Source organism: Ornithodoros turicata, chromosome 1 (assembly GCF_037126465.1).
Source record: "Ornithodoros turicata isolate Travis chromosome 1, ASM3712646v1, whole genome shotgun sequence".
Taxonomy (NCBI): domain Eukaryota; kingdom Metazoa; phylum Arthropoda; class Arachnida; order Ixodida; family Argasidae; genus Ornithodoros; species Ornithodoros turicata.
In genome coordinates, this window is record NC_088201.1 from 202,989,488 (window position 1) to 203,002,390 (window position 12,903).

Below are 12,903 nucleotides of genomic sequence, written 5' to 3' on the forward strand. Positions count from 1 at the left end.
GTCCAATTTAGTAATGTCAATGTTTAGTAATAGTGTCAATGTCAGATCTACCTGGGGCCTATATGACGGGGGGAGGGGGGGGCTTTAAAATTTTGGAATTTTGCATCGTTTAAACATCGTCACAACCATTCCTGCGGATTTCGGCGCCCCCAATGTTTCCTACCTTTTTTTACGAGAAAGTGTGTAAATTATGTGAGTAAATACGGTACGTACTCTGTGGGAGTGCGTGCACACAAAAAAGAGAGCGATGCAACAGAAATGCTTTTTAGTTTTCTGTTGGGCATGTATCAGCTGTGTAGTTCACACTCTCTTTTACTAAAGACTCTAGCAGTAGACAGAATAGACGCTGGGATTCTTTATCCAATTTTGCCTCAGAACTTTTGCAGAATTAATGCAAACATAAACAACAACGTATTTATTCATTTGTTTGCTGTGTGTCCCTCTGCTGTGTTTCATCCTGTCTTCTCACTCTGTATGTTCAATACGGATAACATCCTGCAAGTACACAGCATGCATTTGATACCATACTAATAAACGACACTGGTATATAATCAACAAAATATTAATAGCGCCATATGGTAATGTGGCACAGTTTGTTGCAGCATAGATTGACATTCAGCTCACGGGCTACATAATGAGGAATACCTGCACCAGGTGTGCTGAGGTTCTCCCTGTATGTTTCGGAAGGCTTTCCAGACAGCACAGTTTCCCTTGAGGTCGGCCCAAGACTCACGCTAATCCCCCTGTCATCCTCTCTCCTTCCTGCTGACCCCTCTCCATCGGTCCACGCCTGTACGGTGCTCATAGCTGCCATGGTTCCCACTGGTCTTTGAAACCATTGAATACCAGGGAATTCGAAAAAGCTGTTTTCAAGGCTGGGAAAACCGTGGAATTTTAGCATGGTCCTTGAAAACCCTTGAATTTTCACCTTTCATTTTCACTTTTCTTGCGGCACTGAAACATGAATTGCCCTTTTTCCGGTGTTCGAGTGGTGGTTTTGAAATCACTGCAGTCTGCACTCATCGCAATGGCCATCAGTAGCGGAAGCCGGAAGTGCGAGAAATGAACGGCGCCCTCTTTTGTGTTGATTCTTGCAAATGCGGTGATCTGCAGCGGGTCGCTGTGTTACTCATGTTCTTGAGGGAAGTGCATGGCAGATGAATTTTTCAGCAGCTTTGGCTAAGTGCAGGCTTTCTGCTGAATGGCAGTTTTCCCTTAAGAGTGCAGGCCAGTGGCAGGCCAGTGAAAGCCGACTTTCTCAGTTTCTTTAAAAAGAAACACACTGATTTTGACATCTTGAGCTTCTGGGCTGGAATGTAAGAGCTTACGCCTGCTTTAGTATCGATTGCTTTGCAGTATTTGCCTGTGCCAATCGACTCAGCTCATGCTGAAAGGTCGTTTAGGCAATATGGGGACATTGTCTAAAAAAAAGGCAGTCACTAAGTAATCAAAACACAAAATACCTGTTGATTCTAGAGCACAATAGCTGCTTCGACTTGTAAGTTAGCTAGTGCTGACTTATTCCATTGTGTTTCCTTTGTTTATCTGGAACCTAAAGACAGCTGCAGTGCTTAGTTGGTGTATTCTAAGTCATGAGACAAATGAAATAATTCTTTTGTGTAGGCCTATTCCATTCGCGGAGCCGCGGAAAGTTGCTGCGGAATTCCTTTTTTTTTCCTGCGTACACTCGCAGATTTTAAGATCCTGCTCTGCGGAGAACCTAATCTTTTACCGGAGAAATTTAATGGCTTTACGTATGCTCATCGGACAAATACGTTTTCATGTTTGACGAATCTCTTAATGAAAAAGTGCGGCAGAAGCAAATAGATGTACACGTCAGGTGCTGTAATGACTCCCAGCAAGTCTTGACCCGATACCTTACATCCATTTTTATGGGTCATTGCACAGCCAACAACATGGAAGAAAAATACTGGGTGCCTTGTCATCACTTTTCCTGATTAAAATCATTCAGGTTTCAATGCACTGGCCGTGTTCCAACTGGAAATTGTTCAGACAATTCCAGACACACATGGAGTCCAACTTTCTGGTGAAATGCCTTCATCTTGGCAGTTGTGAATTGCATCCTGTGCACAATGCCTTGAAAGCTGGCATAAAAGCATGTAACTGGGGAATAGAGTCATTCCTCTCCAGCCTGTGTTACTTGTTTCATAATGTGCCAGCATGACGAGAGGACTGCACAGCAGTTAGTGGCCAGTACACTTTTCCACTGAACTTGCCTTGTCCCTTGCTGGTGGGTAGAAAATGCAACAGTCCTCGAGAGGGCTATACTAATCTGGAATGCAGTTGTAAAACATATAGACGCTGCTCAGAGCAAGATCATGCCGTTGCCAAAGTGCACATCTTATGAAAGCCAACAGCAGTTCAGGAAGGATGCCTCCTGCTTGCCAAACTGCACTTCATGCTGAGTATTGCAATTGTCCAACAGCCGTTCCTTGTTGAGGACCAGTACGTGGCATTCTTTCTAGCGAGAAACCTGGAAGTGCTATTGAGGCCTCTGATGTCAAAGTTCCTAAAGAGCTAAGTGATAGCAGTAGCAGGTCCCATCAGCCTCCTCAAGATTGACTTGCACGACACAAAAGACCATGTGCCTGCTGAAAAAATTGATGTAGCACATGCTGTCATGCAGCCCTTCAGAGAACGTATGGGCATAGACATGGGCATAAAACTAACGACATTTTCGCTTTCAGTATGGAGTGCAAAGTTCCGCATAAATGTTGCTGCGAAAGTGAGAGAGAAGAGCCCCATCAAATATGCTGTCGTCAGACAGCTTGCGGCGCTGTACCCCCTCCCCCTTGTGTTATGCTGTTGAAGCCAGAGAAATGTGAGAGCCATCTCAAGACTATTCTAGGCACCCTTATTGATGCAAACCTGTTAGCGGAGCACAAGCAGGACATCGTCCTTGTCCAATATTGAGAGTTCTTGCTAGGAAAGGGGGACCTGTTCACACATTTTGGGAAGTCTAAAGATTGTCTGGCTGATTTCTTCAGGGGCAGTCTTAAAGCAAACTGCTTTTCTGCTCTTTGGGATGTTGTGCAAATGCTTCTGCTGCTTAGCCATGGACAGGCAGCTGTCGAAAGAGGCTCCAGTGTAAACCAGCAAGTAGCAGTAGAGGACCTGAAAGACCTTCCATACATATCTAAGAGTATGATATTTGATGCTATGGTGAAATTACTGCACTGCACTGATTGTTAAGTCCAATAGCCTTAGTAAAACTGCAAAACTAAAAAAATGATGATGTTCTCCAACTTGACACTGAAATTAAATCTAAGCTCAAAGATAGCTTCGACATTGTGCACAGTCATCACAGTCTTGTGTCGACTGAGTACACCTATCCTGTTGCTTATCTAGTCATGTTGGTAGTATCTAGCAATATTTGTGGGTCTAGTCATGTTGGTAGAATTTATGAATGTAGCTAATTAATATGCTTGCAAAATATTGAAGTCCTGGCAATATATTCGTTGCTGCAGCGCCTTCGAAATCACATCATCACATGGCCCAATACTGTGCTATGTCCTCGGCAAAACGATGTTTGACCCTTGAAAAATCCTTGAAGAACCCCTGAATTTTTGTTCCAAAATGGAGCGGGACACATGCCCTTGGTGTCGCTAACGCAGAATTAAGAATAAAACATTTTAAGAAAAGATGTTCCTCAGACCATGAGTATTTAAAGGGATGGTCACATCTGGAAGGTCCGTCTATGAAACTGATGCCACTATATCTGCCACTAGCTAACAATCTACCCAGCAAATTTATTTGTCCAAAAAGTGCTTAGATATTAAATAAACGAATTTTAAAGGTCAGCGTTGCTTCAGCGGCCACACAATCTCCAGAAGTGAGACGTTGCTCCCTAACTGGCGAGTGAGAGAGTACGACGATCAGAGGAGGACGCCCGCCCTACGGCATTCTTTTTCTGAGGGTCACACCCACGTTGGTTTTTAGGGGGTGATGATTTCCCGTTTTTCCAGAGAGGGAATTCCGGCATACTCTCAATGTCCATCGTCTGCTGTTGTCATGCATTCCGTCGAATAACAGTCAAACGATGCCACTATTTTGTGTGGGATTTGCGGTACTGTGGACTGAATGACTGTGGAATGGACTGAAACAGATGTGACTGTCCTTTTAAAGATGTCTCTCTGGTACACATATTTGCGACCGTCCTAGTAGAGCTGTGTGGTATTTGAAATTTCAAATATGAAACAAATATCTGAATTCATCCAAATCCTACTTGCAATCTGTTTTCAATACTCAAAATTTCCGAATATTGTTTTAAATAGTGCTGAAGTGAGGTATGGCTGTCACTATTCCGCTAGTGGGTTTCGCCTCATTATAATCGAGAGTTAGGTGAAGCCCATCTCACACCACCACCACTGTTCTTTTTTGTACGACTCAGTTCTGCAAGTCGGCTTCATCTCATTACACTCGAGTGTTAGGTGAAGCTTGCTTTACACAGTTTACAATATTCTGTCACTAAAGTCTACAACATCTGTGAACTCATGGTGAACACTGTACTCTGGGCACTGCATGTTCCAGTAAATATACTTCCAGCTTTCAGAGTTATGTTCAGTGAAAGATGGAAATATGTGTAGCTTCTAAAAAAGCGTACAAGAAATTCACCATGTAAACATAGAAATAAGGACATGCACACAAAGAAGGCTGCGTGGAACATGTTGACTAATTCTCACTGCAGTTCATCCCACTAGTAATACAGTCTATCATGCACAAAACAAAGGGACCCTTCTCTGACGATATGTTGTGCTGGACAGAGGTGGGCGTTTGTCCTCACTGGCCTCGCCCTCACCTCAATTTTCTGGGAGAAAAATTTTCCTCACCTGACCTCACCTCAAAAATGTTTTTCGAAATTTTCCTCGCCTCACCTGATCTCAAATTTTTTTTTGAGATTTTGCTCACCTCACGTCACCTCAAAAATTTTCTTGAAAATTTTGCTCACCTCACCTCAAACATCACTAGAAAAATTGGCCCTCACCTCACCTCACCGCAAATATCGTGAGGTGAGGGTGAGGAAACCCTCACCCTTGCATGCCCTCGTGAGGGCGCCCACCTCTGGAGCTGGATGAAAAGGCTCTCTAGTTGGGAGCAGTACATCATCGAATCAGAGCAGCACCACAAAATATTTCATCGTGAGGTATTCAAAATTATTTGAACTTTGCCTTTTCTGATTATTCGAATTCGATTCACAGTGCAAGTGACATATTCGTGAAGTATTCGCAGGGGAAATGTTGCTCTATTTCTTATAGTATGATCCACTCTGTAACGTATGTGTGTAGGTGGAATAATATTATCATACATTTCCATAGGCAATTTCCACTGTGATCAGAGAGCAAGTCCCAACCCAGCATGGCCTTCATCTGAGTGACATTATAGTAGATCACCATATACTGGGTGTCTCAGTTAAATCCCCGGGCTAAATAATTTGGGAACCGGTGCACCAATCGAATAACTTTCTTTTTTACAAGTATCTGTCCAATATCGCCTACAAGATGCGCACCGCGTGAATGAGCGGGAGGTGCACCTTATTTAAATAAAAATTCAAATGAGTTTCGTGAAAAAAGCTAACTTCTAAAGCAGGGCGCCGTCGGCATTAAAATGGGTACTACTACTTTTGGGACCTTCAGTGGACACCTTTTAGAGAAAAATCTGCCACCAAAGCGGGTCATTTGTTGCAGTAATTAATTGGTTTCGGTTTACGTATTTTTGTCGCGGCTGGTAGCGGCGAATCGCAAAAGGATGTAATTCATTGGTGTAATTCATTGGTGTAAGGACGTAATTCATTGGTGGACATGGGAGTAAAAGAGCGTCTTTTTGTGCTTCACCGCGACCAGCCGCGACAAAAAAAAATGTGTAAACCGAAACCAATTAATTACTGCAACAAATGACCCGCTTCGGTTGCAGATTTTTCTCTAAAAGGTATCTACTGAAGGTCCCCATTTAGCCATTTTAATGCCGACGGCGCCCTGCTTTAGAAGTTAGCTTTTTTCACGAAACTCATTTGAATTTTTATTTAAATAATGAGCGCCTCCCGCTCATTCACGCGGAGCGCATCTTGTAGGCGGTATTGGACATATACTTGTAAAAAAGAAAGTTATTCGATTGGTGCACCGGTTTGCGAATTATTTAGCCCGGGGATTTAAATGAGACACCCGGTATATCTGTATGTGTATTCAAGCACTATATGCGCAAGTGATGTATGATGTCTCTAATTGAGAATATACAGACAACAGCAGACACAACCGCGGTGGCAGTACATAATATATTGGATACGGAAAACACCACTACAGTTGTGTTCAAATTTTGAAGGAAAAGAAATTAGTCCGGCAACTACATATGCTGTTGGAGATAAGGAGACGCAATAGTGTGCCAGGGGAAATACTGCAGTTTCACCATGCGTCACCAGTAGGGGCGCACACTTTTTTCTGATGCGTAGTGTCATATTGCCAGTCTTTAACAGCCAATACGGAAGCAGAGTGAGTATGATGGATTACATTATCTTGTTCTAATTCCGTTCTTTTATCTATGCTACCTTGTGGTTTTAAGTACATCATTACATTTTTAACTTAAGTTTCATTGCATCACCAAGCTTGGCGCATTATGACCTTCGTTGTCGCTGCGCCAAAAAAATCCCAATCATCATCAATCATCATCATCATCAACATTATCTGGCACAGGGAGAGAGTGTAACCTCTCTGCATCCAGTAATCCTATCTGCAGCACAGTAATATTTTGAGAGCTGACAGACGATTTCTTTCCCATCTTGAACATGACTGTAGCATCCAGAACCAACTTCTGAAAAGAGAATGCGTGACAAGTTGTCAGCGAGCCCAAGTTGTGCTTGATAAAAATAAGGGAATCAAAGTATTGCAGTCTGTCTGCACCATTCTCAAAGGCAACGAAGAGTTGTCTGCACGTGGTGTTGATCAGCTAGGTTGATAGATAATCGACCTCTCCCTGTTCACAAATAAGTGACGTCAGATGGTACAACAGCACCGCCAACTTCGCACAGTGAAACTACTATAGTAAAAAAAATCTAAGTCACGAGAAAAGCACGTTTAAACATAGCTTTTCATATCGTAAGGTCTTTATGCAATTCCTTGCATATTATTAGAGCCTGAAGTTTTCGGGAAATATTTTTTTCTAAATTCGGGGGGTAAAAATCAGGTAAATAAACATGTGCTCTAAATTCGTGCGAATTCGGGTGGAAAAAGGTCCAGTACGCTAAATTCACATATTTTGGAAGATTTTTGTGCATAAGGTCCCCGGCTCAAATTACAATATGCTTTAAGTAGAGTTTCTGCACACAAGAGGAGGAAGAGAGAGTGGAGTGATGCCTGCGGTGATGTGGCGCTCTCCTATTGTAGAGAAGCCCATTGCACCACGTGCGAGAAGCGAAAAATGTAAACAAGCTGGATTGATCGCTTTCACGCTGTGAGTTCCTCGTATTTTACGCCGTTTTGAAGTGACGAAATGGTAAATTCGTGTTGTGGAGTACGTGTTGTGATGAGTACATGTTGTGGACACTTTGATGGAGTATCTGTCTTCCGTGTTCCAAAAGACAAACGCGAACGTCGGCAGTGAGAGAGAGGCAATCAACCGTCGCTCCTGGCAAGCTACAGATACCAGAATTGTTTGTAGTCACTACTTTGACGCCGCAGCACCGAGGCACCGCCTTCAGGACTTTTAAAAGTAACACGTTAGTTTCTATGTACTTTAAGTCACATTTTGGCATTGGACCTCTATCCTGTCTGATAGGGTCTGGATAGTTTACCTGCATACCATTCAGGACTTCACATCACCTCCTGCGTGCCCCCAAACCGTCCAAACCCAAGGCGCTGTAAGCTGCCCCATCCCAAGAGGGACGTGAATAGCTCAGTTGCTAAAGCATTATGTGCGTGATGCAGTGGCGTAGCCAGACCTCCAAGGTAGGAGGGGCTCGATACGAAAACACGCCCACTTTCGCCCCGCCCCCCTTCTTCCTCTCCCCCCTTCTTCCTCTCCCCCCGCTATTCCTGGGTGTGCCAACACACACATTTTATTGCCAGGGAGCTATTGCGCTCATCACAAGATTAGGGATGCAAATCTAGACTGATTTGAACGTTCACAATGCGATTACATGTACAGGCTGTTATGACCAATGAGGCCCTGTCACCAGATTGGAAGTATTTTGATACGCTCATACTTTGAAAGCCATTCAAGAGTGTAGACAGACGCAGAAACTGCAAGAACTTTCGTGATCGTCACACTGGTACCCCCTCCCATATATTATTTTCTCCTCGGATTTGCACAATTTGCGTGGGTCGAGCCCCCCCGTGGCTACGCCACTGGCGTGATGCATTGTGCCAACAAAAGGGAACCTTTCGCTTGACCTCCAGGTGACGCACAGAGTAGTATGTTGAAATTAACCTGGAAAATGCGTAGAAGTACAGAAAAAGTATTCAAGTTCGATTACTAAATGCTGCTTTTTTAAAAAGATACTTAAGTTCACTACTCAGGTTTCTGTACAAGTCTAGTGGTATGCTAGTTTTGGGGCCCCGTATCTACTGTTGCAGTACGTCAGTCTTTGACACGTCCTTGATGGCAGCAAACAGCAATGTAGTACTCTATGACTACAATTCTCATTTCCGTTGGAGCATTCACGCAAAGCACACTGGATCTGTCCATAGGTTGACAGTGTAAACCTCACACTGTATGAACGATATCTGAACGAGGCACGTGCATTCGAACTAATACAGACGTCCAGGAATTCAAACTTAACTTACGTTCAACATTTTTCCCCGTTGTTCAAACAGCCAAGATCATCACGAAAGAAAAACAACACTTGCGATGTCGATATCAGAGCGCATTCGTTGTTATAGAACTATAGTCGAGTATGGAACGTACAAGGGTCTTACGTGCTGTTAACTTAGTTTTGAAATTGTCTTTTAAAGTTCTCCCTAAGTGGGATACACGTCTATTACCCTTATGCAAAACAATCTTAATGTGGTCGTATCATTTAACTGCTAGTGCTATATACACGATGTTTATACACATAACACACTTTTTTGCCTTAAAACATGGCACTAAAGACGAGGTCTGTATGGAAAAAAATTTGAAGCTGTACATGTCTTTATCCCAACGTATCAGAGTCCTGGACCTGTAATCAAGCTGCGTTTTGTTGTCGTTTCGCACGTGATCTTAATGTGGTCGTCATCTACTTTGTCAAGAGCTGAACTTCTGTTATCCACAGTAACGCCAAGCAATCCCAGGAAGATATCATATTCGACAGAGAATGATTCCTTCTCGAATACTCTGGTGGTGGGCACCTCGTTTTGGTAGTCACTCCTTTTTTGCTAGTACTGCATTTCCACTTCATCAGTGCAACTGACCAGATGGAGACAGCCACTGCACTGTGTTTTCAAATACAGCAATGCCCAATGTATTAGAGCAAAATGGCAAATGACTGCCAGGTTTCAATCTTCCATACATAATGTGGACTCTTTATGGCACTACATTTTTGTGCAAAATAGTGCCTTAATTTTTTTGAGCAAGTGCTATACTTATGCTAGTCGACTACAAAACTGTCCATGCACTCAGTGTCTGATTTCTGCAATTTCAGGAGCAAGTGAAAGCACTGAAGCACCTCATCCCAAGGACCAGCCCAGAGGCACTTCTCATCAAGCATCCTCAGGTTGCACTTCTTCGAGCTCACCACTCAAGATCACTGTAGCAATGGATGAAACGCGATTTGACAACAGTTCAGTAGCCCCTACGAACGATCCACCCACAGAGCAACCTTCAGACCAGACCAAGGATTGGGAGGCAGGCAAATCGACGGCGTTCGCCCATGAGAAAGACAGGTTGTACAAGTGCACTGTTTGTTTGTCTACATGCATTGACATTCACGACTTGGAAGTTCACCTCAAAGCTCACAAAATGAAGCCATTTACCTGCAACACATGTTCCATGACATTCTGTGATGCGTCTGCTCTTCGAGTGCACGCAAAAAGTCACACAGGAGAAGTGTCACACAAGTACGCAGCATGTGCACTTGCATGTGCATCGAGTACGTCGAAGAGCAGTCATGGCCCTGCAGAGTTCAGCCAACGCACAAGTCCGTCACTTCGCAACAGAACATACACTGGCGAGAAGCAATACAAGTGCAATCTCTGTCCTGCGGAGTACAACCAGAGCACAAGTCTGTTGCGCCACATGCGATTGCACACGGGCGAGAAGCCATATAAGTGTGATCTCTGCTGTGCAGAGTTCAGTGAGAGCACGAAGCTGCGGCATCATAAGCGAGCACACACGGGTGAGAGGCCCTATAAGTGTGATCTCTGTCCTGCAGAGTTCAGCTATAGCACGAGCCTGTTGTATCACAAGCGGAAACACACGGGCGAAAAGCCCTACAAGTGTGACCTCTGTCCTGCAGAGTTCAGCAATAGCACGAGCATGGCGTATCACAAGCGAAAACACAGTGGCGAGAGGCCCTATAAGTGCGACCTCTGTCCTGCAGAGTTCAGCCAGAGCACAAGCCTGTTGCGTCACAAGCGGACACACACGGGCGAGAAGCCATACAAGTGTGATGTCTGCCCTGCAGAGTTCACCCAGAGCACAAGCTTGTCACGCCACAAGCGAACACACACAGGCGAGAAACCATTCAAGTGCGATCTGTGTCCTGCGGAGTACAGCCAGAGCATCAGTCTGCACAATCACAAGTGGACACACCTGCGTAAGAAGCCACAGACATGCGTCATCTGCCCTACAGGGTCCACAGCCACAACTTGCGGCATCACAAGTGGGCAGACATGATCAAGGAGTCGTGCAAGTATGACCTCTGTCCTGCTGAGTTCCGCAAGAGCACCAGTCTACAGAATCACAAGTGGACACACCTGCGTGAAAAGCCACAGACGTGCGTCCTCTGCGCTACGGGCCCACAGCCACAACTTGAGGTGTCACAAGTGGACAGACATGATCAAGGAGTCGTACAAGTATGATCTCTGTCCTACTGAGTTCAGCAAGAGCACCAGTCTACACAATCACAAGTGGACACACCTGCGTGAAAAGTCACAGACGTGCGTCCTCTGCGCTACGGGCCCACAGCCACAACTTGAGGTGTCACAAGTGGACAGACATGATCAAGGAGTCGTACAAGTATGATCTCTGTCCTACTGAGTTCAGCAAGAGCACCTGTCTACACAATCACAAGTGAACACACCTGCGTCAGAAGTCACAGACGTGCGTCATCTGCCCTACAGGGTCCACAGCCACAACTTGCGGTGTCACAAGTGGACAGACATGCGTGAGAAGCCACAAACATGTGGCCCCTGTCCTGCAGGACCCGCAGCAACAACTTGCGGTGTCACAAAGGGACACACAAGTGAGGAGCCATATCGGTGCGATCTGTCCTGCGGAGTTCAACCAGAGCACCATTCTGCACAATCACAAGTAGACACACATGCATGGGAAGCCACAAACATACGAACCTTGTCCTGCAGAACCCACAGCAACAATTTGCGGTGTCACAAGCGGACACACGAGTGAGGAGCCTTACCAGTGCGATCTCTGTTCTGCGGAGTTCGACCAGAGCACCATTCTGTACAATCACAAGTAGACACACATGCAAGGGAAGCCACAAACATGCGACCCTTGTCCTGCAGGACAACAGCAACAACTTGCGGTGTCACAAGCATACACACCAGTGAGGAGCCATACCAGTGCGATCTCTGTCCTGTGGAGTTCAACGAGGGCACCATTCTGCACAATCAGAAATCGAAATTCTTGGTTTTGTACAGCTTAGATATATCTAGGGCCTGATTTTTTGTGATATTATTTTTCAGCAAAATCGGGGTTAAATATCGGGTTAAATTTTTGCTCGAAAATTCGTGTACAATCAGGTTAAAACGTTTGCTGCCATAGCGAAGTTTGGGTGTAAACGTGCAAAACTTTTATGCAACGTTTATAAACGTTTTTGCAATATGCATAATTCCTTTCATAATACTTACAAGAGAAGTTATTTGAGGATGTAATAAATATGGCAAAGTTTGACCAGTTCTTGATTTCTGCAGCACCAAAAGTTTGAGACAGGCACTGTTTGCCAAGTGTCTCTTACTTATTAGTTCCAGGAATGTTGTGGCCCCAAAAACTCCTGTCTTGGGGAGTGGGGGGGGGAGGAACAAAACGATAACCTACATTCTCTTTTGTTTATTGCACTGAAACAGTTGTTAACGACGATAGTTTAGGTATCATATAGTGGCTTCTGAGGCTGCACCTGTTTAGTTAGCCCTTGTTAATGTACATGATAAGTTGCATTTTTAAAAGCTCTTCACTCATGCTGGCATGCTGTGGCCGTTGCACATATCTCAATTTTGAAAATGACCTTCAACATCACAACTTGTGTTTAGGATGCACAGAAAGCTTAAGGCAGCAGCTGAGAGCATTGGATAGCGAGCCTTGGCAGTGTTTATGCAAGTTTATGCTCACATTACTATGTGTGCCTTCAATGATGTACTCTCAAAATTCGCGCTCCAGTTCACTTGGAGTTACAACGAGAGATAGCAGGGGGACATAGTCAGTGTAGTCGTGGCTAATCAAGTCCTTGTGGAATGGGTCAAGAAGTGATTCCAGCTGACGGGTCATGCTGCATCAACAAATTTCCTGCAGGTCCCTGTGTGTTTCTAGGCAACAGTGCTCTTCCACTTCTTTGCTCACTCATGGCAAAGTGTCCTGCACTCTGCTTTCACAGTTGATGCTGCTTCCTTTGGCAGCATAACTAGCAGTAGTTTAGCATGCTCACCTTTTCAAATGTTGCTGTCCACCTCAGAAATTATCTGTTCCAGCTTCACATGAACTTCGTGGCTATAATGAGGAAGGAGTATTGTTCCACCTTCTATA

General features: G+C 44.5%; 1 protein-coding gene across 7 annotated transcripts in view; it reads left to right on the top strand.

Annotated features, from left to right (window-relative positions):
* LOC135378963 (zinc finger protein ZFP2-like) overlaps positions 1-12,057 on the top strand; it is a 37,642-nt gene extending 25,585 nt beyond the window's left edge. For all 7 annotated transcript variants that reach the window (XM_064612154.1, XM_064612161.1, XM_064612160.1 and 4 more), the window contains one exon: positions 9,629-12,057. In XM_064612154.1, coding sequence (XP_064468224.1) covers positions 9,629-10,821 — 1,193 coding nt within the window. In that variant the 3' untranslated portion in view covers positions 10,822-12,057. The remainder of the gene's footprint in view (positions 1-9,628) is intronic.
* The last annotated feature ends 846 nt before the right edge of the window (positions 12,058-12,903 follow it).